This window comes from Dreissena polymorpha, chromosome 14 (assembly GCF_020536995.1).
Source record: "Dreissena polymorpha isolate Duluth1 chromosome 14, UMN_Dpol_1.0, whole genome shotgun sequence".
NCBI lineage: Eukaryota > Metazoa > Mollusca > Bivalvia > Myida > Dreissenidae > Dreissena > Dreissena polymorpha.
The window spans coordinates 51706069-51731068 of record NC_068368.1 but is presented as its reverse complement, the minus strand read 5'-3'; the positions used below and the strand labels follow the sequence as shown (position 1 = coordinate 51731068).

General features: G+C 32.8%; 1 protein-coding gene across 5 annotated transcripts in view; it reads left to right on the top strand.

The window, feature by feature from the left end:
- The window catches only part of LOC127857940 (protocadherin-15-like), a 22580-nt gene extending 7891 nt beyond the window's left edge, over positions 1 to 14689 (top strand). For 3 of the 5 annotated variants that reach the window (XM_052394712.1, XM_052394713.1, XM_052394710.1), the window contains 9 exons: positions 1596 to 1658; positions 5059 to 5323; positions 6531 to 6658; positions 7300 to 7368; positions 7896 to 8060; positions 10506 to 10631; positions 12446 to 12598; positions 12722 to 12823; positions 13194 to 14689. In XM_052394712.1, coding sequence (XP_052250672.1) covers positions 1610 to 1658; positions 5059 to 5323; positions 6531 to 6658; positions 7300 to 7368; positions 7896 to 8060; positions 10506 to 10631; positions 12446 to 12598; positions 12722 to 12823; positions 13194 to 13261 — 1125 coding nt within the window. In that variant the 5' untranslated portion in view covers positions 1596 to 1609 and the 3' untranslated portion in view covers positions 13262 to 14689. The remainder of the gene's footprint in view (positions 1 to 1595; positions 1659 to 5058; positions 5324 to 6530; positions 6659 to 7299; positions 7369 to 7895; positions 8061 to 10505; positions 10632 to 12445; positions 12599 to 12721; positions 12824 to 13193) is intronic. The other 2 variants (XM_052394711.1, XM_052394714.1) reach the window with 2 other exon arrangements.
- Positions 14690 to 25000: the final 10311 nt, after the last annotated feature.

Sequence of the window (25000 nt, the reverse complement as noted above, 5' to 3'; positions counted from 1 at the left end):
AAAATGTGTTTAATGAAAGTATTACATGTATGTATACGCAAAAGAAATTATTTTTTGAAATAATATTAAGACAAAAAAGATAACACTCATAGTTAGCGTTATGATTGAGACATTAACGGTATTTCAAATCACCCGACTTGTGTTGCATGTTATTGTTTAGAGTTATTTAGCATGACCTTTACTGTAGTATGAAACATAAAATGTACATGCACACCAAATACTTAGATTTTCATCCATATAAAATAAGGCGCTTTAATACTTTCATGATAAATCGGTCGATAACCCCTTATTGTGTTGTTCTTTTTTTGTGGAGCAAACACGCTATACGGTAGATGCTTTTGCTAGTGTTTATGTGGCAATTTGCATATGTCGCGCTCAAATGTTTCGTGTATATAAATTTTACGGTGCGTGTGTATCAGGTATACATATTAATAAAGCCATATATAATAATACTATCAGAAACGTGTTTTCATGTTATTAAACGATAGTAAGGGCCATAAGAAAAAAACACTTAAGGTATACATTTTGGTTTATATAATATAACCAGACAAAACCTACCAAGTTGTATTGCTCATTTCAATGCGATGACTCCAGACTCTTTAACATGTTTGTCCAACGTTTTTAATGTTTAATCAACAACATAAAGGACCACGATCTTGAAACGGAACTTTGCCATTGCTCAAAGGTAAACGTCATACTAAGTGTACACGGTTACCTTCACGCCAGCTTGTCTGAACTGCACTCCTTAATGGCCATAAACTACATTTTCCGACAAACATATTGTATTTACTTAACGATTCTTGCCTGTAAATAAGCTCTTACGAATGAATATGAAAATAATTATTGCCAGAGCGGTCGATTGCTTATTTACTTCGTTTTTATATTCATGTGCAAAGTTGCGAAGTATGTTTTTGACAAATGTATATATTACTGGATTATTTTCACAAGAAAAAAGAATCACTCCGTTTCGTTTGTAAAAAGCCTTTATAATAAAGTAATAATAACAGTAGTGGTAGTAATAGTAAAAGTGGTAGAAGCAGTAGTAGTATTTGTAGATGTAGTAGAAGTAGTAGCAGTTGTAGTAGCAATAGTTATTTTTATCATACCGCCACATTGATATCTGCTTGATATAACGCTGCCTGATATTTTTTATATCAGTTCAACAGGAATTTGTTATATCAGTCAATATTTGGAGGAAATTAATATTAATAGGAATCAACTATAAAGTTATCATCTTTTGTTAAGAAAATTGAAGAGGACCAACAATTTGATACAAAGTTGTGATATATTTTATACACAAAAAGCAGCATAAAAAGAAAAAAAAAATATTTTTCAAATATTAAGCGAAAGTACTCATGACGTCATTTTTAGCAAAATATGCAGCGTCGTCATTAATTTTTTTCTAAGCCTCGTCTGATATATTACAAAACAATCAGGCAGTAACCTGTTATTCTCTATATGTTACTGCGTCCATAATAAGACACAATAATGTTCGGGAATAACTGTTATCAGCAAAACAAAAGATTCGAATGCGTATAATTACTGACTTAAGTAACACAGAGACTTACCAAACTAACGGCATATTCTCGTTTCAGATCCGCTTTGCCTCATGAACATCATCAGGGTTATTGCATCGTGGGTGCTGATTGCGTCACCGCGTAAGAGCTTTCTTTAACTTGCTTGAAATGCATTTTTATATAAATTATTTTAACCATAAATATTTAAACCATATTTTAATCTATTGTGTAATTTAGTAACCGTTTAACAAAATTATTAAGTCAGTTGAAGTTTGTTTTATGTTTGTATTAACATTCTCCTTTAACTTGACTCAACCGATCCCAAATAATCCCTAGCTTGGTCTATATGTCAACAATACACACAATTGGAAATCAATCCCTTAATACAACCTAAAAGTAAATGAGCATTCTTCAAAACGATTGCAAAAAAGTATCGTACGGGAGCCCACATTATAAGCCATACACACATGACCACAATTGAGGTAAACGGCTTGGATTGGGCCGTTAAACTAAATGAGATACATCCCCTAAAACTTGACCCTATTGTATAATATTCACGAAAAAAATATCTTCACAAAAAGTCACATACTAGAAATACACACATGAATACAACTGAAGTCAGCGGCTTTGATTAGGCTGTTAAACTTGTATTAAAGTGATCCTACCCGCAAACTTGACCAAGAGTTTCATACTAACGAAACAAAAGTGGATAAACAGTCACATACTTAAAATGCACACATGAATTAAACTGAGGTAAGAGGCTTGGATTGGGTTGTTAAACTTGACCCAGATCATTATATTCAAGAAACAAATATGAAAACAAACATTTCATTTCATCACAAATCAAAATACCGATTAAATAAAAGACAGAGCATAAAAATGTGTATATATATATATATATATATATATATATATATATATACTAGTCTTTTGTGTTAAGTACATAAGGTTCGAACGTTCTAAGTTTGCGTTTCCAAAGTTGTTCGATGGTCTTCCGGTACTCGTTGGATCCATTTAATTTTTCTAGTGCCATGATCCGGAAGTCCGCTGTGGATGTTTGTGTAAAAGTGCTCGGCAACCGGGTCATTGTGTCGAGTCCGTATCCGGGACAGGTTAAGGAGGTGTCATTGGTACAGGGTATCTCCCGTTTCCTCTACGTATACAAAAGTTTTACAGCGTTCGCAGTGCACAGAGTATACTACATTGGTGAATTTTCAGGTAACCTCGTTTCGCACATTGTAGGTTTTGCCTGTGGTATCGCTGAACTTTTCGGCATCCACCATGTACGGACAGATTGCCCATCTCTGTGACCCACAAGGTCCGCTCCTGTTTGGAACCCGGAAGAACATTCGGTTGTGTTTTTTATGTACCAATATGTAACGGGGATTAAGGAAATACGTTTTTTATTCGATCGGAAGTGTGGAGTGTGGGTAGTTGTTTCCGGAGGAAATGGCCGACATTTGGTAGCGCTCTGGAGAAAGTGATAACGAGCGGTATCGTGGACGAACTTTTCGAAGGCACCTTCGTACGCAGCAGATATTCTCGCTTCTTGCTATCAACTTTCTTCAGTTCTGTCTCGACGAATCGGCCATTGAATCCTCGCTTCAGTAGTTGGTATTTGATCTCATCTCTGTGTTTTTTTAGTCTGTCTCTTCCGAACATATTCGTTTAAGCCAAACACCTAAGCCGTACGGAATGGCCTTTTTCGTAGATTCGGTATGAGACGAGTCCATGTGCAGGTAGAGGTGCCTATTCGTTGGTTTGGTGTATAAGTCTGAAACCAGCTTTTCTGATAGAATTGACGTCATAGTGTCTAGGAATTCGAGCTGCTCTGTGGAGTAGCGGAGCTCGAGCTGTATTCGTGGTTGGATTTTATTTCCCAACGCATGGAATGTCTTTAGTTCCTCCAAACCATGTTTCCACAAGCCCGAAACATCATCAACGAACCGGAAGTAAGCTATGGGATGTTTATTTGATTTTGAAAATAACTTTTTCTCCCAGGCTCCCATGTAGGTCGACGCGTAGTTCATACCTGAGTGCGATCCTTTGGCTGTTCCTTCATTTTGCACAAAGTGGTCTCCATTGAAAGAAATGGTGTTGTTATTTAGGACAGTGTCCATCATTATGATTATGTCGTTGGTCGCTATTTCCGGTTGCACTCGCTGATTGAGAGCTTCAGTTACTGCAGCACGGGCATCTTCTCCTGGTACGCTGGGGTAAAGAGCCCTCACATCTAAACAAAATATGATGGTACCATCTCGTAGCGGCTGCTGTATATGTGCTATTTTGTTTTGAAAGTCGGTTGTGTCTCTCACATTCGACGGAAGTGACGTCACATGATCGCGCAGTTCATTCTCGACTATGTCCGCATCTTCTCTGTCGTGTGATTAAGGCCGTTAACAATAGTTCGGAGAGGCATCCAAGGTTTATGAAGCTTCGGGTTGCCCTAATGCGTACCGGAAGTTCCACCGCTGCTGGTGAGATACCCATGTTTCTTCTAATCGAATTTAAACGAAACATGACGGAAACAAAATGAGTGTTGTTACCAACCTGTCAAAGACGACGTTAACCTGTCCCGGATACGTACTCGACATAATGACCCGGTTGCCGAGCACTTTTACACAAACAGCCACAGCGTCGCGGACTTCCGGAACATGGGACTAGAAAAAATAAATGGATCCGACGAGTACCGGAAGACCATCTAACAACTTTGAAAATGCAAACTGAGAACGTTCGAACCATATGGACTTAGCACAAAAAGAATAGTAAAATTGGCGCGCAATATAACGTTCAACAATATAAAGTCAATTCCGCTAAACATGATATGCTTCAAAAATAAATGCCGCTGAAGAAGACCGAGAGGTCGAAAGCTATATATATATATATATATATATATATATATATATATATATATATATATATATATATATATATATTTATATGTGTGTGTGTGTGTGTGTGTGTGTGTTTCGAAAAAAACAAAAACAAAAACCAAATATGTTGTACCCAATTAATGTACCCTAAAGTGTGGTTTAACACATGCAAGTGCTGTATCATTAACATGACAACCATTCACTGAATAGCATTGTAAAACTCAAATTGTTAGTAGGAAAATGTATGTTAACCACCGCTTTTCAATGAAGTAAGTCAAACGTCAAATTGCATGAACATATTTATGACAAGACACTATATACAACACAACATTAGATCATTTGTGCGTTATGATTGATAATAACTTTGCATTGTTTTCATGTATTGTATTCCATTGATTATTTCCAAAATGGTATTTTAATTAGAATGTATTATTGTGTACATTTGCTTAGCAGCATACATATTTAAAACGTTAGTATAGTCGTTTGAGATAAGTGGATAAGCAAACAATCGTTGTCATTTTGTAATCTAAAAATAGGTAGGTTATGTATTTTTTAAGTTATTAAAATGTTCAAAAGCTACGCAAAAAATGACACGATACTGAAGATGCGAATTAGAATATCGTGTTTTTATTTTGTGTCTACAACTTGCTTCAAAATATGTATTTCAGTATTGAGCGATGTCCCACCAGCATTCACACAACCGTCAAGTCGGGATCAAAGTACTTCATGCCGTGAGAACATCAATGAAAATACTAGTATATACGAAGTAAAACTCGTTTCATCATTAGAAAATAACGTTACAATCCAGACGCAGCAACCGTCGTCCCTGCATCCATTTCAGTTAATAAAAGGGTCCTACAATTGGAATTTGCTGACGCCGGCGTTTGTAAAGTTAGATCGGGAAACAACATCTCAGTTTATTTTTGTGTTCAAGTAAGTGAAACAAACATGCTCTGACCGTTATGAAGATTGATTTTTTTTTATATTTAGCTTTGAATGGTTTAAAACTCGGATGATTGACAATTCTTCATCCATGTAAATAAACCTTCAAAAGGAGAATTGATCTTCATATATGTGTATCTTAACAACTCTCAAACAAGATTTTTATGTAATTTATTTATTCGGCCCACTTCCGATTTGTAAAAACAGTAAAGAAATATCGATCATGTGGCAATTGTGTTGAATGTTGTTTATTTTTGGTTATTTAACGTAAAGAAAGTAATGTCGCTTTTGTATTGATACAGAGCTTATACGTCGAAACTGATATTACAATATTGAGATGCTAATTGCATTATCCCCACATATTCATTTGTGACTAATTGACATTCCAAAACGTTTTAATTGATTGATGTGTCAGCTTATATGTATGTCCCAAATAAAACAATATGGTTGTGTTATGTTGTCAAAGTAGACAAATGTACAATTTAATTTTATAAATCACACAACAAAAAGTTTAAAGTCATTTAAATATTAAATTATGAAGATGGGAGATAAATGTTAAACCTATTATTTTAAGGTTTTGCATCAGGAGCATTATACTTATAGTGACAGTATAATATATGTTGCATGGGAAAACCATATATTAGATTCCTAAAAGTATTTTGAGAACGCTCCGTGATTTTGAATCAGAATCCATGACCTCTCGTTTCAAGGCGGACATCTACTACATAATTGAGATCATATAAAATAGAAACAAATTAGCTTTAGCTTAATACATGAAAATAACGAGCTGGTGTCAAATTAATGTTTTAATATCCTTGCGGATATTTGCAGTAGAAATCATTTAACAAAACATTGCCCAAATCTATATGCATACATCATTGCAATAAGATACAAAATTCATAAATTGCAAGCATTCTATTTGGAAGATATTTTGCGATTGAATTTGACAACGGAAACTTTTGGACCAACGTTATAACTTGAATGGGTTTAGCCGTTAATCCTTGTTATTACGAATATACATATTGGATAACGAAAACATCCGATATAAATTGTTTTATCATTAATGTTCATAAAACCGCTTTCAAGTTAATCAAAACAGGCCAATGACTCAATTGATCACATTTGTTTAATATTATGTGTATTTATTTACCAATATATGTAATATCAAAAGAACCGGTATCTCATTTACAAATAATAGTGCTACAGACGGAAAGCAAAGTGAACTTAGCGTGGGGCTGACGTTGGATATACTGGACGAAAATGACAACACCCCTCAGTTTACAAAAAGTTCATACACAGGGACTATTTATAATACAGGAAACGCAGGTCTGAACTTTCTATCTTTAGAAATGAGTTTCTGTTTGTTCTCTCTCATGTGTGTGTTTTCGTTTGTTTGTTTTTTTCATTTATATTTTAGTTATTGTTAAATACATATCACTCTTCCATTTGGTATGTGATAATTGTGAACAGTATTGTAATTTAAGGAGTTTATATTTAAACTCATGGTAATCATCTGGAAATACGTTACAATACCATGTCTTCGAATAATGATTGCACTATTATGAAATAAACGTGTTACCTTTTACATCTGTTACGAGCGATAAACACTTATATATGGTATTATATTTATAGAAACATATGACACAACTTTGAAATTGTATTATACTATGTTTTATGGGCCGGAGGCCTTGAGTTACTAAATAAACTGTTCTGTTCGGTTCTCTGGTGGAAATATGGAGATAAAATAACAACGATTTACAGAGTGTATAACAATACAAGTTTAATTTACACTATTTAACAAGCAAATTATACGTAAAATGTTTAATAATGTTACCATATATTAGTTTGCTTTATGCACATTATGGTCAATAATAGCTAGTTATTAATGATAGATTGCAAAACTTCATTAAGTAGTCAGATTAAGCCTGATAACGCTCAAAAACATTCAAAACGATTCCTACTTTCAGGAGACTACATATTAACGATACAAGCAGACGATAAGGATCTCAATCCGAACATCACATATTCTATAACAGGTAAGACAGGCACATTATAAAATTAAGCATTGTGTACGCATTTTACTGACGTATGCAAGTGCCTGCTTAACAAATTACAATTGGACCAATACGTGTTACAAGTTATAAGAAATTACAGTGTGTCTCGATTGGGTATTTTTGTATACACAAGCATACTTCTTTTGTGAATAAATTGGTCTTGTTTGAACGAAAATTTAGTTCAATATAATCACTACTTAATAAGGATATCTAGTTGTTTTCCATAACATGACTATGATTGCTTGTTTAATCATTTGTAAGTCAATCCTATACAGAAAATAGAAAACTAATTAGCAATACGATATGTTTGGAGTTTACATGTATACCCTACTTCCATATAAAGACCTTAGCAAGCTCGTTTTCCACCCTCACAACAATTTTAATGTTAATCTGTTTATCATAAAGTGTCTCAAAATTAGTGATCGCTCTCTGCCTATATAAAAAAAGCCTATAGTATATGAGTATTCGCAATGTTTATACTAATTGACTTGTTAATTATATCAATTGAGGTGGAGACGTTGGGAACACGTTTTCGTTAGACCAATACACAGGCCAGCTGACTTTGAAAACGCCTGGTAACCTCGATCCGGTAACGACGCCCACTTATACCCTCACAGTTCAGGCCAGTGATGGTAATACGTTTAACACCACTACTGTGACTATAAACGTCGTAGGTATGTAACACGATGATTCAACTAGTATATAAGTAGTATTGTTTTGACTAATACAGCATCTGTAATGCACGGTTTTCTTTAAAAAGTAAGTTTGTACAGTATGAAAAAAAATTGTCAAAACAATTGATGCGCATGTGCATTCCTTCTAGATTTTTTCCACTCATGTTCTGTTTTTCAAAAATTTGTGTATAACATTCATTGCTAAATATGTAACGTGTATTTAAAATATATGTGACTTTACTCATACTCGCTGATAATGGTACAATAATAATGCATTGAAAATAATGTATGCTTCACATGCTTGTTTGTGTGGCTATAAGAGTTGTGATCGTAAATATTATTATGGGACTTGTCTACAGTTATTTAAAAAAAATCCGTATTTGCAAAAAAAATCTCATATAAAGTCAACATCGTTTCAACCAAGCAAGATTACACTACTATTTTATTCAATTTTTAATATAGTTCCGTTTAAAAATATTAATACATATGAATTGGTAAAACTATAAAACATACATGATTTGGAAAACGACGCATTTTACTGTTATACTTTTAACAACTTATTTGGTCAGACCTTGATGGTCAAACGGTTTGGAGTAGTGTGTTTGCTAACAAAAGTAATGGCTTTAAATGTGGTTGCATTATTTAACTCATTCATTGCTTTGTATCAGTTTATCACGATGATTGTTTAACGTCATCTCCATGTTTTAACTGAAGCACCTGCACAAGAACCGACAAAATTACCCGTGCAACAATCCAAGTGGTGGATTAAAACATGTTTAAACAAACACATCGTAATATTATCTAAGACATTACTTAGGCGCTTATTTGACACTATTCCTGTCAATCTCGGTGAAGTTTGTGTTCATATGAAAACGATTTTTGTGTTTCTATGTTTCGTTGTACAAATGTGTACACGAGTGAGTGGCAATCATCACTCATAATTCGAGCGTAGTTTTCAGTGAAAGAAATATAGCTCTATGTTATTGTATGCCCTATTCTTGACGCTACATACGTGGTATTAGTTTTACGATTCCACTTTTGCATCATATAGCAAGAATTTATCATGTCATTAATGATCTGGAGTTGCACTACTCAAATATGATAAGTCATATTGAGACAAACAAGATTGTCGAAATGGTTTCCTTACAAAATGAAAAAGTGCTTGTACATATAATCAAATAAATGCTTTATTCGTCAAATGCAAGCAATTCATCATCGAGCAAAACGTTCAATAAGATACATTCTACAACTTCGGACTTAACGACTTTAAGGGGGAGGCGAAATCTCTATTACTAAGGTCATATATATGATATATACTGTTTATCCCTTTTTGTCAAATTCATTTTTTTTCTCAAATGTACAGAACAATATAGTGCAAACATAGAATACAATTTCGAACTTGGGGGTTTTGACCGTGATTATGAGATCGGAATGCTCATCTAATGTCAATATAAAGCTGATAATATGACATATTATTGACATTTTGATATTTGTGTTTATTAGCAAATGGAAGTTAAATTTGATATGCATTTGTAGGTTGTGCAATCTTTGTGCAACAATAACCAAAAAAGTATAAATATATGTAAAGGTTCTTGAGACGATTCTGAAATAAAATTTCAATAATGCATACATATATATAAACAATTGAGACTTAAGGTATGTTTTCTTTCGTCAATGAAAATGCATGCTTGAAGTTCTGCAACGATGAAAAGCAAACCTGAACTGTATCATATTATATTAATATGCATACGCAACAAATACCAGATCCCTCAGGCGCATTTGCATATTTAGATTTACTAACAGAGTCGCATTGTTCGCCAAACAGTATACAATTTTTAATGTTGTTGAATCAACAACTATGCATATGTGTCTTCTATTTACAAAAACGTATGCTCGCCAACTTTATATACCTATAATTAATTAGCGATAATTCTTAATGCATTTGTTATTGATTTTTCGTTTTCGATATAATTCTCATGTTGGCGTGTTTCTTGTTTTTTGGAATCAGACAAATTCATCATAATTTTTACTGAAATAATCGACAAAAGTCAAATATATAGCGATAATACATTCACCCGAACTCTTAATTTATTGAATAGCGTTGTTATTTGTTGCAAACATAGACCACTGAACTCGTTTCTGCCAAGTATATTTCATTTTGACATGTGTTATATGTGTAACGTTAAATTGTGTTTACAAAATGTAAAACATGTTGCGTATACTAGTGGAAATTGTACTGTACTCAGCTACAAATATGTGTCCAGATATTGCTTGTCATGTGTTTAAGCATTTGTTCACTTATTAAAAGGGGTGATATGAGTTTTTGTGTTATTTCACATTTTAATAAGCTTGCAAATGTATTTATGATTATCCAAGCCGAATGTGAAAGTTTGTAAACAAACATGTTGACTTAATATAAACAATGCATACAGTTATTTATTTAAGCGGGTCCATGTTCCTCTTTCCCTTGTATGAACGGCGGGTCGTGTGCAGTGAATGGGATGGCATTCACATGCAGCTGCACATCAGGATTCCATGGATCCAATTGTAATGAAACAGGTCCGAATACAAGTAAATAAAAAAGTAATAAGGTTTAAAGTTCGCTTTTAACACATATACTAAAGGCCATACCATGTACGTATTGAACGGTTTCATGTATTGTTATCGAATTCGAGTAAACGTTATAGATTCTTAATTGCAATTGAATTGTTTAGAACATATAGTTATAATTATAAGTGAAACATAATAGCTGTGCCCGGGATTCTTTTAGTTGCCGCTAAAACAATCATATGAAGCCCTATCATAAAGTCAATAAATATATTAACTGAATTAAAGTAGAAAATATAAGCATTCTCTAAAAAAATGTATGTATGTATTTGTATATTGGTCATTTTCAACTTGACGCTAAAATAAAGTGTACTGATTCAGCTTTTTGTCATATCATTCTTTGAAAAAGAACCACAAAAATTACAGCATAAATGCTAAATGCAATACACCAATGGAATTTTGTACTATATTTATTTAATTTCATCACGTTTGGTAACGAGAGTTGACATAAAACACTCTCAGCGAACTCTTCTGTTCAATTTCCTTTCGAGTGTGGCTTTCTATCCACTTCATTTTAATTGTTTAAGCATGATTATAACGAATTTAGTTTGCAATTCAATGAATACCCTTTTATTTAGAAATATTTCAAGGAAAGCACACATTTAATTCTTTTTTTCTGCGTCGCTATCGTGTGAATTTATCAAAGCTTTTTCCTCATCAGGACAATGTCGCAAATTTAGTCAATCCTTATTTTGATCCTTTGTTTAGCAAATCATTTCATTCAAACTACGTTTTTCGAAAATAGGTCAAATAAAATATTTAGCGAACAATTCAAACATGCAGGAAATGATTTAAATTACACAATGATTTAAAATATGTCGGCCAAATGTGACCAGTCCTACTTTCCGATTTGTTCAAATTGTTTCATAAAGAAACCGTCTGATATTGCTTTTGCCTTTATCCATTTTGTATTGTAATGTCAGACAGAGTTCATGTTTTAAAACCCCAAAATTATACAGATTACATCTGGTTTATTGACAGCACTATCTTAGTCGATTCCAGGTGTTGATTGATTGCATAAAATAAAAGTGTGATGGATTAAAATAAAATAATTGCGTTTGACATTCGCCTAAAGATGCACTGTGTAATCGTGTTTTTTATATACTTCATAGCGAGTTATTTTAGATGCATTTTGATAATAAAGGTTTGATCTATATGATTCCACTTTATTAAAATGTGTAAACGAGAAGGAATGTAGTATACATTTATGTTTACATTATTTCAGCTTGCCTCAGAGAGTTGTTTTTTCTGTTGCTCTTATTAATGAAATTGTAATTGAATCGAATTTAAATGTTCTTACATTGATTTTTAAGGGAATATCACTTCCTTTGGGTTAACTTTTATATAGACATACGTGTGTTATATGTATTATTGACAAATTTGAGTTTCGTTGCGAAATTCAACCGGTTTTAACCACCATGCCTTATATTGAACTTTCAAAGGCGTTGACTACATCTTTACCCCCTTTTATGTAAATATCATGTTGTATGTACATGTATTGTCCTTTTTTGCCTATTTAATTAAAGAATACTAGTAATGTTTATGTAGTTTATATTCCTATATAGTAAGAGTTCACGAAGGCACTGTAAATTCTCACCTTAAATAAATGGTGAAACATATGATTCGAAAGATATTTCAAATCAAATAAAAATGCAAAAAAGTAATACGTCACTGCAGATCAGGGGTTAACTATAGTTTTACTGCAGTTTTACCATTAAATATTAAAGTAATCAGTGTATCATTTAACCACTGTGTGCTAAATCAATTATATTTTTCAGGAGATACTTGCGTCTCTAAACCTTGCACAAACGGTGGTACGTGTACGTCGGCTGGAATAACGTTCAGATGTCTGTGTGTGTCTGGTACGACGGGAAATACGTGTTCTCAAATCGTTGCAACGACAGTCTCACAGAATGAAACACAAGAGCAAGGTCGATACCAGTATACAATACAAACCTTTACACTGTGTTGCACAATGTCTTTGTTATAAATAAAGTCAACTGCATAGAAAATATATGTGGCATAATGCATATGGCTTTGCTTACGTGTTTCAGAAAGAAAGACTGATAGTTTACTCGCAGTTTACATCGTCGTTCCAATTCTGGCTCTATCGGGAATTGTGATCGCTGCGATTGCTATTTATAAACATAAAAATGGTGATTGTATTTTTGCATATTGATGAAATGTTCGTTATGTTTTGTTTAATAATGTTAAACTATACGAATGTTTTTGCCTACTTAACGTGAAACAAAACGTAAGACGCTATTTATTTATGAATCTAGTTGCATTATTTAACTGAAGTTAATTTATTTAAGTACAACATATTTATAAAGTTCGAGAACGTTATATCAGAAGGTGATATATGATTTAATTATGGATGTTCTTTTGCCATATGCAGTAAAACACCATATATGCCTTTCTGAGGCTGTAAACGAGCGTTACGAAACAGGTGCTAATTTAATCAGATCTTATACGAAATAAACTGTTATTACATTTGCGAATATCTGTATGTATAATTTATTTCAGACAATACGGTAGATGACGACAATGTGCAAAACGGACAGGCAACCAATGTTTTGACGGTAGACAAGTAATACACTTGGAGCATATAACACACTATGGGTCACACTGTCATCAATTGATTTAGTCTTTAGCAAGTCATGGTAGTAAATTAAGCGCCCTTAGATTAACTTTACTCTTTAAGTGGCGCTACCAGTTGCTAACTTATATATTATGTGTTAATTATTATGTTCCTCTTCATTGATAAACAAATCCATCGATTACTTTATGTAGATTGTTATTGCAAAACAACATGTGTAATTGTTTACTTAGACTTGTTGACTCATTTTTCAAAGTACAATATTTTCTCACGTACTCAATGTTGACCTATGTGGCGTATAATGGAACACAATATCATTAAAATCCTTAAATTTGTGAATGGCGGATTATCGTTAAAAACTGTGGGCATAATGAAAATCAAGTGATAACAATTTAACATAAAAAGGAGTAGGTTACATGAAAACTATAAAAAAAAATGTTGCTAACAGCTCATTGATCACGTTTTCTACGTAAAAGCAATCTCAGTGTATGCTACAATGAGCAAGTGGTTTTGGTGTAAGCATGTTGATGCATATGTCTCGGCTTGAAACCAAGTTTTAGCTCACACTGTGTTTTCCCTTCTTTTTTCTATTGTATTCACGGCATCATACTTAATCATGTATAATGCTTACATGCGTTTAGTTAAGCCTTTATTTACAATGTACCCAAACGTGGATACCATTTCTTAGTGTAGTTGTAATATTTAATAGTGTCACTGTAATTTTTTTATAATGCAATTTCCCCTTAATTATTCGCTTAAATTTTGTTCAACATGTATAACTATACAATTTTCACCTGTGAAATGTGGATTCTACATCAACTGAATTGTTGTATTATTTTATCTTATGGTTAACCTTTTCAAATTGCATCTTATAAGATACTTTTTGTTATCGCAATTAATACGGTTCTTTTAATATGACCGATCCGGTGGGTCCTGATTCTGGTGACAGTTTTTGACCCGTCTTGCAATAAGTTCATGTAAATAAACGCCATATTGTAAGTGTAGTAAATGCGTGCAACTAAATTATTATCGCCTTTGAATAATTTCTTCAGGCCAAATACCCAAACTCGTACTTACATAGATCTTTTCCATAAATCATATATTTACTTGGTCTTATATTCACATACTAATTTAACGTACATATTCAGAAATACGATTGTCGTATGTTGTATTTTTTATTAAATGTATATATCATTCAACATCAACATATTTTGGAAAAAATAAAATATTTATTCTTTGATTTGTAAGAAAACAAGAATGTATGCATTTATGGACAAAATGTATTGCTAAGGCTTGTTCTTAGATGTGTCTCTGTTCGTGTCGTTTTTTTAAGTAAAACATCCGACGAGGTATTTATTTACTGATTTATTTATTGATTTTGTAATTATGTAAATGTATTTGTCATAAACAACACAGAAGCATGTTTTGTGTTAAAGTCTTATCATTATAAAACTCAGAAAGCTTTATCGACGTGAGTTAATTGGTAGACCCGGAAATAACGCGCGATCGATTGTTCAAATATATGATCACGTGACCTCACTACAAGCATTCACCACTTTTGTAAAACAGTATGCGTAAACAATACAAATTTAAGCTCAAATTTAATCAGTTAAGGATTATTCTTGTCTTTACTGAACGGTCCTCTATTTGCAATAAGTGGTCGATTGCGATTAATTTTGACAAAGAAAACAAAGATCTTGGAACGATCAGCGAACAGCATAACATTACGGGTTTACAACGGGATTGTAGCCGCTTGAACCACACATTTGGTCACGATGTATAGATAATCCTTTTAAGTGCTATTCATAACACAAATCACACTGTAAAAAATATATACAACGCTAAAATTGATTTCAGTTTACTTACTCAAAGCACCCAAATTGTCTATGTTTCGAGGCACTATGAAAATTCAGTATATTCAACTACATCTCGTCGTTTAGTATTTAACTTGAGAGATTTAGTATCATAGAGTGTTATATTCAGATAATATGCATTCAGTACAAAACGGTGTAATTCTGATTGCGCGGTAAAAAGCCCATTTGCATAACAGTTAATGTAAATTTGTTAAATGTTAATGTGTTGTGTTTGATTTAACGCCTATATCTATTATATAACTATATACAAGTGCAAATTCAGTGGCGTTTTACAACACATGGACAAACATCATAAACACATTCAGAGCATGAAATAACAATCACTTTACAAATAAAAAATCGCAATAATCAAGCATTTCAAAGATAAACCTATAAAACAACGATTTTATGATTTAAATATATAAATCATTCGTTGATAAATCAAAATGTAAAACAGTAAACTAATATAAATTAATACTATAAAAAAATAACATTAACTTTTCAAAAAAACATGAAAATAATCAAATTATGTTTATGTTGTAGTGAACATAATCATGCATGCGTACTCAATGTATGTAATGCGGAGGATACGGAAACATTGAATTAAAATCACTTAATTATATGTTTTAAGATTCTTTTTAAATATGTTGAATGTCCGATTTTCGAATATACGGGGGTAAATCGTTCCACAACTTTTGGACCAATGGTAGAGAAACTTCTGTCACAAAATGTTTTTCGTTTGTTGAACGGGACTACGTAACACCCATCCAGTCTGTCAGCCGACCTCATGCCTGTGCGACTGGGTGCATACGGTGTCAGGAGTTCTTTGAAGTACGCTGGTGATCTTGAAGTATGACAGTTATACATATAGCACATAATTTTGAAGTTGATTCTGTATTTAATCGGTAGCCAGTGCAAGTCAAATAACGCCTGTTTAAATATGTCGAATTTCCTTCGTTGTAGGACCATCTGATCACACATATTTTGAATACGTTGTACTTTGTAAGTTCATGATCTGCAATACCGTATAGAATAGCGTTGCAGTAGTCCAGATGCGAACTGACAAGTGAAAGAACTAAGATTTTAGCAGATTGCTTGGTTAGATATTGAAGAATGCGTTTAATGCGAAGAGAGTTTATCATGATGGTTTAACATTTGCGTGTAACGTGTTCATTACAATTGAGTGTTTCATCTAAGAAAGCACATAAGTATCTATTACAGGCAACTTTATTTACCGTGTCACCAACAATATCGATGGTTTGTGTTGCACATTTGTTTAACTGTTTTCTGCTTCCAAACATTATTAACTTGGTTTTAGAAATATTCATTTTTAATCTGTTATGTTCATCTAGTCATTGATCACTATTGCGAGTGTTCGACTTCTCGGATCGCATCTGCTTCATTGAAACTTAACGGGCGAAAACATTTGCTTGCGTGAGTGATGAGTGATCGGGACGATACCCAGACTGATATTTTGGAACAGTATGAACAGTATGACATATGTGTCTATCACACTAAGTACACTTCTTTAATTAATAAAGAAATCATTTTCAATATATCAGCAAACTCTTTATCGAACGTGATTACATTTGAATTCAATAACAGCTCTTCTAGCTACGATTCCATAGTGCCGTGATCTAAATAACGCACTCAATACCTGATGATGGCGTATTGTTTAAACCGAAGAATAATAAATCTTCTATTTCATCCATTAAAAAGAGCATATTATTAAGAGAAAAAATATTTCAGAAAGCAAATGAAATATGCTATTCAATATAAACAAAATAGTTTATATTTACATTTGCATTTACCTAGAAGTAGTTTATCAAATGAATAAGTTGTTTAAATTGGTAATTAATTTTACAAATAAATATGTGCTTACATGTTAAAGAAACAAGCTATAGAAGATCAGTCGGTTTCATTCATTGATGCATTCATTTCAAACTGCACCCAACCCAGAAAAAACACTGCATTAATAAACAAAAATAATATCCGCAAGATGCATACCTTGCTGAATTGGTTAGTATTTTGGTTTACTTTTCTACAAACTATTTAACGTGCATTCCTTTGTATTTTACAATAAGGGATCAAGTCTATAGTGTGTATTTCTAAGCTTTTCCTTATTTACCATCAAATAAATATATATTTTAAATCATTAATTTAAATTTATTTTCATTTAAATTATCGCTCGATCACTGCCTTATTTGCATGCACTTTATTTAGAATCAAATTCATGCTATATGTGATTTTTATTCGGCACACAGTATGTGTTTTGTGTGCGTTATACATAGATTATGATCAGTGCTTAGTTCTAATAAGCAGGATTGTGTTAACGTTCGGATAGCAAATCCAATTTGTTTAATATATCTTTAGGCGTTATGTATAAGGAACGTCTACCGGCGATACTACTGGATGTTCGGAAATGGTTAACATTTAAAGCATTGATAGCGGTTATCTTATCGCACACTTTAAATTGTATTAAATCGACAAGAATACCAACTACCTTAAGGTTTCCCGATTTGTTTCCTAATGACAGGGGCCATTTACGAGATGAGTCGATGTATCGTTTCAACAATTGTTCAAGTCGTGTTTGTTTATGATTTAGCTACGAACTGAATTTTTAAATGTTCACAATTTTGTATTTCCACTTATGAGAAGAAATGCCGCATCTTCTAATGACTTTGCTTTTCGAAGACAGGGCCCATTTCGAAAAAGGCCGATTTAGCATGACACACATGTTCTAAGTTAATGAGGATGATATGGTTAAGCATATGCGGTCGAGAGTGTAATCACTGGTTTTATTTAACTTGTCAATAGTGACCTGAATGTTTGTACCAGTATGTATATCGATGTCGGCCGCGATATTTTAAGAACATAAGTTTCATACGATTTCGCTATGCATGTTGCTTAAAGACTAGTCAAACGTATAGTTCTGAAAACGGACTACGCACGGCATTATATGTCGTTACCAAAGCTCGAAATGGTAGTGCCAGTGAGCCACACACATGTTGATACATTATTGTTGATGGGACATACAGTCTGCATGTTTTAATATTTGCATTGTGAAAGTCGCATACAATCTTCAAAATGCAAACAATGTACACTGAAAAGAGAAATTGTGAACAGCCAACTTAATAATTAAATGGTTGATTGCCTTATGTCGGATCAACAGAATCATCCTTGTATAATGAAGATAAGACCATGGATTTCTTTCCAAATATAATTCCTGATGTTATCTTTATCAATAAAACGCACCCAAAAACATTCATTTGATGAATGCGAATGTGAATGTGATCGTGTTTGCAAAACAGTTACAAGGTACATTTAAGTGGGAGTATACGTTGTCATCAAATTAACTTGTCATCCTGTCAATCATGGACGTGTTCCTGTTTAAAGTAGCGCTTTTGTACTAGGATACTTAGTACATTAAATTCCGATATTGACGGTTAAGTAAATATAAACCTTCAATAATACTCAGGGATCAATAACGTTATCAAGCAGTGCTTGATATACCGATAAGATATTACGATGAACCTCATTCTAAGATTGCGTTTATTTGTTCTGTTGAATATATTTGTTATAAAGATTGTGGCTGTCATGGCACGTCAGATAATCGATTGAAAAATTTTCAAAATAGATGTACAAGTATTATATTCCCCTTCTAAGTATGACACGATTTCATTTACTGGCATCATAGAGTACAACGTTCATGTCATAGTATTGCATACAAAGGTATTGTAATACAGGGTCTAAAATCACAACCCACTATCATTCCACATATAATTGTTGTTATATAAGCATCAAAATATGATCTGCGCTATTATAACTTCTCTTTTAAATACCACACAACGTACGGTGGAATTTGTGTATGATAATGTGAACAATACAGTTAGTATTGAAATCAGTTTATACTCACGTTGTTCATTAGATCGTCTTTGATTTCATAATATCTTTACAAACAGCATGCCATTACGCTTTCAAATAAACAGCTAATAACACAAGTACAGTGTATATTACTATGTTTGTTTTATCTTAAATTGAATTGGGACCAACTTCAGAAAGAATGTTTAATTTATCGTGAATAACAAATGCTTAACGGAATAGCTAAAATACCAGAAACGTGTTCATCTCCTTAAAATATATTTGTTCTTATTCCGTGCGCTTTAAATCACTAAATCGGGTGCTCGCGATACACGTTAGGTGTTTCAGTTTGGCTTTTTGGGAGCAAGTTGACATAAATATAAGTACTTCTTGAAAGGTAAAATGCTTATTGTTTAATGACGAAATTATTACATGTCGGTTATATATTCATGTATAATCATCAACGTGATTTAAATAGGTTTTATATCTTGTGTTACCCACAAATCATATGTGTTATAAGGTTTCGTTGATATTAATGTGTCTAAATGTAATTTATAATGCATATTGCATTAAGCACCTTCTTGTTGTTCTTGGTTATAACATTTTACCTTGGAGTCTGAGTAATCTCAATAACGCAACAAACGACGACAATATTCACATTCAATTCAAAAATGTTGAAATACATATTATTTCGTAAGATTACAATTGCCAATATTAAAACAATAACATTACAACGTGTCGGACAGATGGCTCCACCTATATTCAAAGGCATTGTAAAATACCAAAATGTGTTTCACAGAATGTCAGTTTCAAAAACAGAGGTTAAACCACTATATTTCGGCAATATAATACATTTTTAGAGATAAAGCCGCGTCGGGATAATACAAAAATCTTGAGTTGTTATATATTTTACTAAACACATGAGAGCATTCTGAGTTTAATAACAGAAAATGATATGTGTACATTCACTTGTACATCCACTACGTTTTGTCAACGAATGATTATTTGGTTTTTAATATGAACGAAGTGTGAACAAACAACGTTATAAACAGTAACAACATCTAACTGTTCATTTAAATTATTTGTATCGAGTTAGCACAAGTCGAAAACAAAAGAGTTTCTGTTTGTAATATAAAGTACGCGTAGTATTCAAATACCATAATTGTTTGAAGATCATATGCCTAAAATAAAATCTAACGGATGGTGATTTTCATACCGTTTATGTATCAGGATTTTCAAGTTTCTTATTTTCCACGATCAGTCGAAATATTGGTAAAACATGTCCATGAAGATTTGTTATGTGCATGGCATAGATTTAGTTGATTTTGCTAATAAGCAATACATATTTGAAATTGTGAACTAAACATTCGTTAAGTTTCATAAGATGAACCAGTCTTAAGAGTACACACCTTAACCTTTCTGATTTTGGTTTGAGTTTCATGTCTAGCGTTTTATGCATTTTTATAGTTCACATTTTCTTTCATCGTATATTGAACATTAAAAAAGGTATATATATATAAATATATATAAATATATATATATATATATATATATATATATATATATAAATATATATATATATATATATATATATATATATATATATATATATATATATATATATATATATATATATATATATAAATATATAAATATATATATATATATAACGTGTATTGCCTGCTGATGCACATGCAGATATGATGTATTGTGCCTATATTTCATTTCAACTTAATATCATTTGACAACATTTCATTTTGATGTTATTAAGACTTCGTTTTATATTTCTGTAGAGGACTAGTGCGATCAACAACAAATATGATACCAGCGAAAACTGAGCTGAAAATCAATAATGTCGGATTATAAATTAGCATCGCAGCTAGTTCCACTCTTTGCCGGTAGATGTCCCTGGAAAATTGTATCATAGCGTTGTTAAAACTACTCCTTGGCATCCTCAACTGCTTGACAAAAAGTGATACAGATCCACATAAGCATAGTTCGGTCTTCAGGAAGGAAATAATTAAACTCAAAAGTATAATTATCAAAGTACTCCCTTATTGCTTAATTGATTGTATTTATTTTACGTTGATTCGACCATTGTCGATATTGTATCTTAAAGTGTACGATATAAGAACAATCGATATAAGAACAGTCGTTTTTTAAAGTTTGCGACGGAACTTTCAACACTTTAAAGATCGTGTTTATGTCGCTTATCATTAGTGCCGTGTTTATAAAAATCATGAGCGGTTTTCCACAGAGAACATTGATGTGGATTTAGCTGAGAGTTTAATCGAGTATCGCAATAGGTCTCGAGATCCCGCAAAGGTTATATAAAGCCTTACTAATGTTTTATTCAACACGTAAAGACTCTCATATAAAAAGTAATTGACTAAGCGGACGAATGCAAATTCATAGAATGTTATATCAGACATTCTTGAAAAAAAGCATGGGAAACGCCAAACTATTTCTCGATATGATATTTAATCAGTTTGTTTTTCTTTAGCATAATATTTTGAACTACGTACACTTAAGCACGTTTCATCTGTCAAGACAATGATTGTGTAAGTCAGTCACCATATCAACGTAGCTTACGCAGTTAAATCCCATAAAAACTTACATAATATACTTTATTATATCTTCAACTTTACTCCTTTAATCATATGGGTACACTCGTTTGTAAAATAATAAATACACTAGGCGAAAGTTATAAAGCACTTCAAACTAGATGATACTGTAATTTGCAATTTCTTGTTTCAGATATATATATATGTGAAAGCGAATTAAATTCTTCTGGTTTTGAAATAATTTTGTATAAGCACACGTCTGTAAGAACTTAACTAATATAGCAGACATCATTGATTCTTTGTAAATCATATAATCATGAAAAAAACGTTCAGTTAAATTTTAATTAATATTTCATTACAACTTTTGTTAAGTTTACTGTTTCAGATAATTTATATGAAAAACTGTTAAAAGAGGTGGCACTCTGACACTTTCCACACGTGTACAAGAAGCATGTAATACAATTCAATAAGTCTCCATAGTTTGTTGCATGCAACTCAGAAACAATATATGTAGGAATTTTAATAAACATTCTATTAAATGCTATTGGATGCTAGACAACAATGAAAATAACAGAAATTAAAACATTATTCGCAGACAAATTGCAGTTATGATTCCAAATACTGTAAACAATTAAAACTCTCAATACTCGTAATTGGTTTCTTTAAAAAAGTTTCATTCTTAAAAAAACACAATTGATTACGCCAATTGTAAACGGTTTAGTACAATATACTCTAACATGGTCAAAAAATGCTATCATTCTCCAGTTGTTATCTCAAAAATCTGCTGTGTAATTACTCACTTTCAGTCAATATTTTAGAGGCAGCTTATACATCACCCTACATATTTAACAAATAAAGTATTTTTAGAGCTACTTGAACTAAATAGATAGTGAAACACATGGAATAGCATTGAGTAGATGCCGATTTGTCTTCGCATCCATATAAATATAAATAGGAAGAATTGTAATCATGTATGACAGTTAATGCATTTTAGGTTATACAATATAATTAATAATATATACTTATGATAAATATTGCCACACTAAAGGTCAATTATACAAAACATTGATATAAGCGGTAAAATATTCGATACCAGTACTTTAACGGCTTCTTTGTGAACTAGTACTGATTCTGCTGTCAAGCAACAGTATTTCACAAGGTATACATCCATTGGTTAACTTAATACCATTCAGTGATTTTGATAATGACGTTTTAGCTAGTGTTGGCGTATAGTGAATATATATACATGTACAGTGTAACACAGTAGGTATTTCATGAAACAGTTAATCTACTTATGATGTTTATGGCTACAGTGCACACGGTTAAACTATCATATTCGTAAAATGTCAGTGTTTTCTGTTTTGAGAAACTGCGCTTTATCTGGTCTCTGGGATACACTTTACATTTTACTTACATCGAGTGATACTCTTGAATATGTTTGAACAGTTTTCACCAGGGCTGCAACTACCATCACATTCGTTGCTATTATAACAAAAACTCTTTTTGCTTAAGTTTGGTTTTATACTTTGACAATAATGGTCAATAAAACTAGTTGTATGATTTCAAACATAAATCATTTTAATTTGAGGCGGCGAAATAGCCAGCACAACCGCCAGGCATATCTACAACGTGATTTTTGCACGTTTTTGTAACTTACTCTTACTATAATCTTTATTATTAGTTTTAAAATTAGATGGTGATTACAGATCATGTTTTGAACTTGCTGACAAATCTAACTAGTCAGCTACGATATAACAATTATCAACGTTGCATGAATCAAACTCATTTCAAACGAACATTTAACAATGTTAAATACAATTACAAGGTAATACTGATGTCTTCTTCAAGTCGTCAAATACATTATTTTCGGCACCAAATTAGTCTTCAGCTGCTTATGCCAAGTTACAGTCACTGATCCAAAGAACATTAAGGAAACAAATGATAATTGTATTTGAATTGTGACTGTTTTTATTTTTACTATGAACAAGTTTCGTACTATGATATATGAACTACCGTAATAGGTATGTTCAGAAGGTTATTTTAGGTTTCGTAAGAAAAATTCAAAACTTTGAAAGCATTGAGCAAGTCTTAAATATTAATAATTTTTTGATACAGCTTCTCTATAACTAGAATCATGTAATGGAGGGTTTGGGAACACTATCCTGGTATTTTCATTGTTTGGAGCACCATAATACACATGTGCTGTAGTTATCTTATATGCCAAAAGGAGGTGAAAACTAGCTAGTGTGAATTGTAAATGTTTTTTTACCTAATGGTTATATGATAAGAAACTTAATAATTCGGTTGAACAAATTTCGTGAAATACCAGACATTGAACTTGTGTTAATCTAACTAAAGTGCGTAAGGGTGTTCGTTTAAAGATTTGTGTATCTGATTTTATCTTACAATCGTCCTATGCATGAGTGTGAAAGTATGTTTGTTAATTATTAAATCTAATAAGCGTAAGCTTTAAAAGTAAGAGCGGAACTTGGAGACTGAAAATTCATACTAATTCTCACAATATCACACAATATATTTATCCCCACGCTTTTTGAAAAAAAGGTGGGGATATTGTGGTGATCTCCGCCGTCCGTCCGTCCGTCCGTCCGTCTGTCCGTCCGTCCTGGCCACTATCTCCTCCTACACTAAAAGCACTAGAACCTTGAAATTTACACACATGGTAGCTATGAGCATATGTGCGACCCTGCACTATTTGGAATTTTGATCTGACCCCTGGGTCAAAAGTTATAGGGGTTGGGGTGGGGCCGCGTCAGAAATTATCACTCATTTTTTTAGGTTATTTTACATTTACTTCTTTATTTCTACACCGATTCACTTCAAATTGATACTGGACCTCACCTATGACAATACGGTCAATCTCAACCATGCATGGCCCCATTCCCAACCCTGGGGCGCCCCGCCCACATAGGCCACACCCACCAAAAATTTCCATTTACTATAATTTTTTCATTTCTACACGGATTCACTTCAAATTGATACTGAACTTTTGTTATGACATTAGGGTCAATCTCAACTATGCATGGCCCCAATCCCAACCCTGGGGCGCCCGCCCACATAGGCCACACCCACCAAAAAATTCCATTTACTATAATTTTTTCATTTCTACACGGATTCACTTCAAATTGATACTGAACTTCTCTTATGACATTAGGGTCAATCTCAACTATGCATGGCCCCATAACCAACCCTGGGGCCCCGCCCACATAGACCACACCCACCCAAAATTGCCTTTACTATAATTTCTTCATTTCTACACCGATTCACTTCAAATTGATATTGAACTTCTCTTATGACAATACAGTCAATCTCAACTATGCATGGCCCCATTACCAACCCTGGGGCGCCCCGCCCACATAGACCACACCCACCCAAAATTGCCTTTTACTATAATTTCTTCATTTCTACACCGATTCACTTCAAATTGATACTGAACCT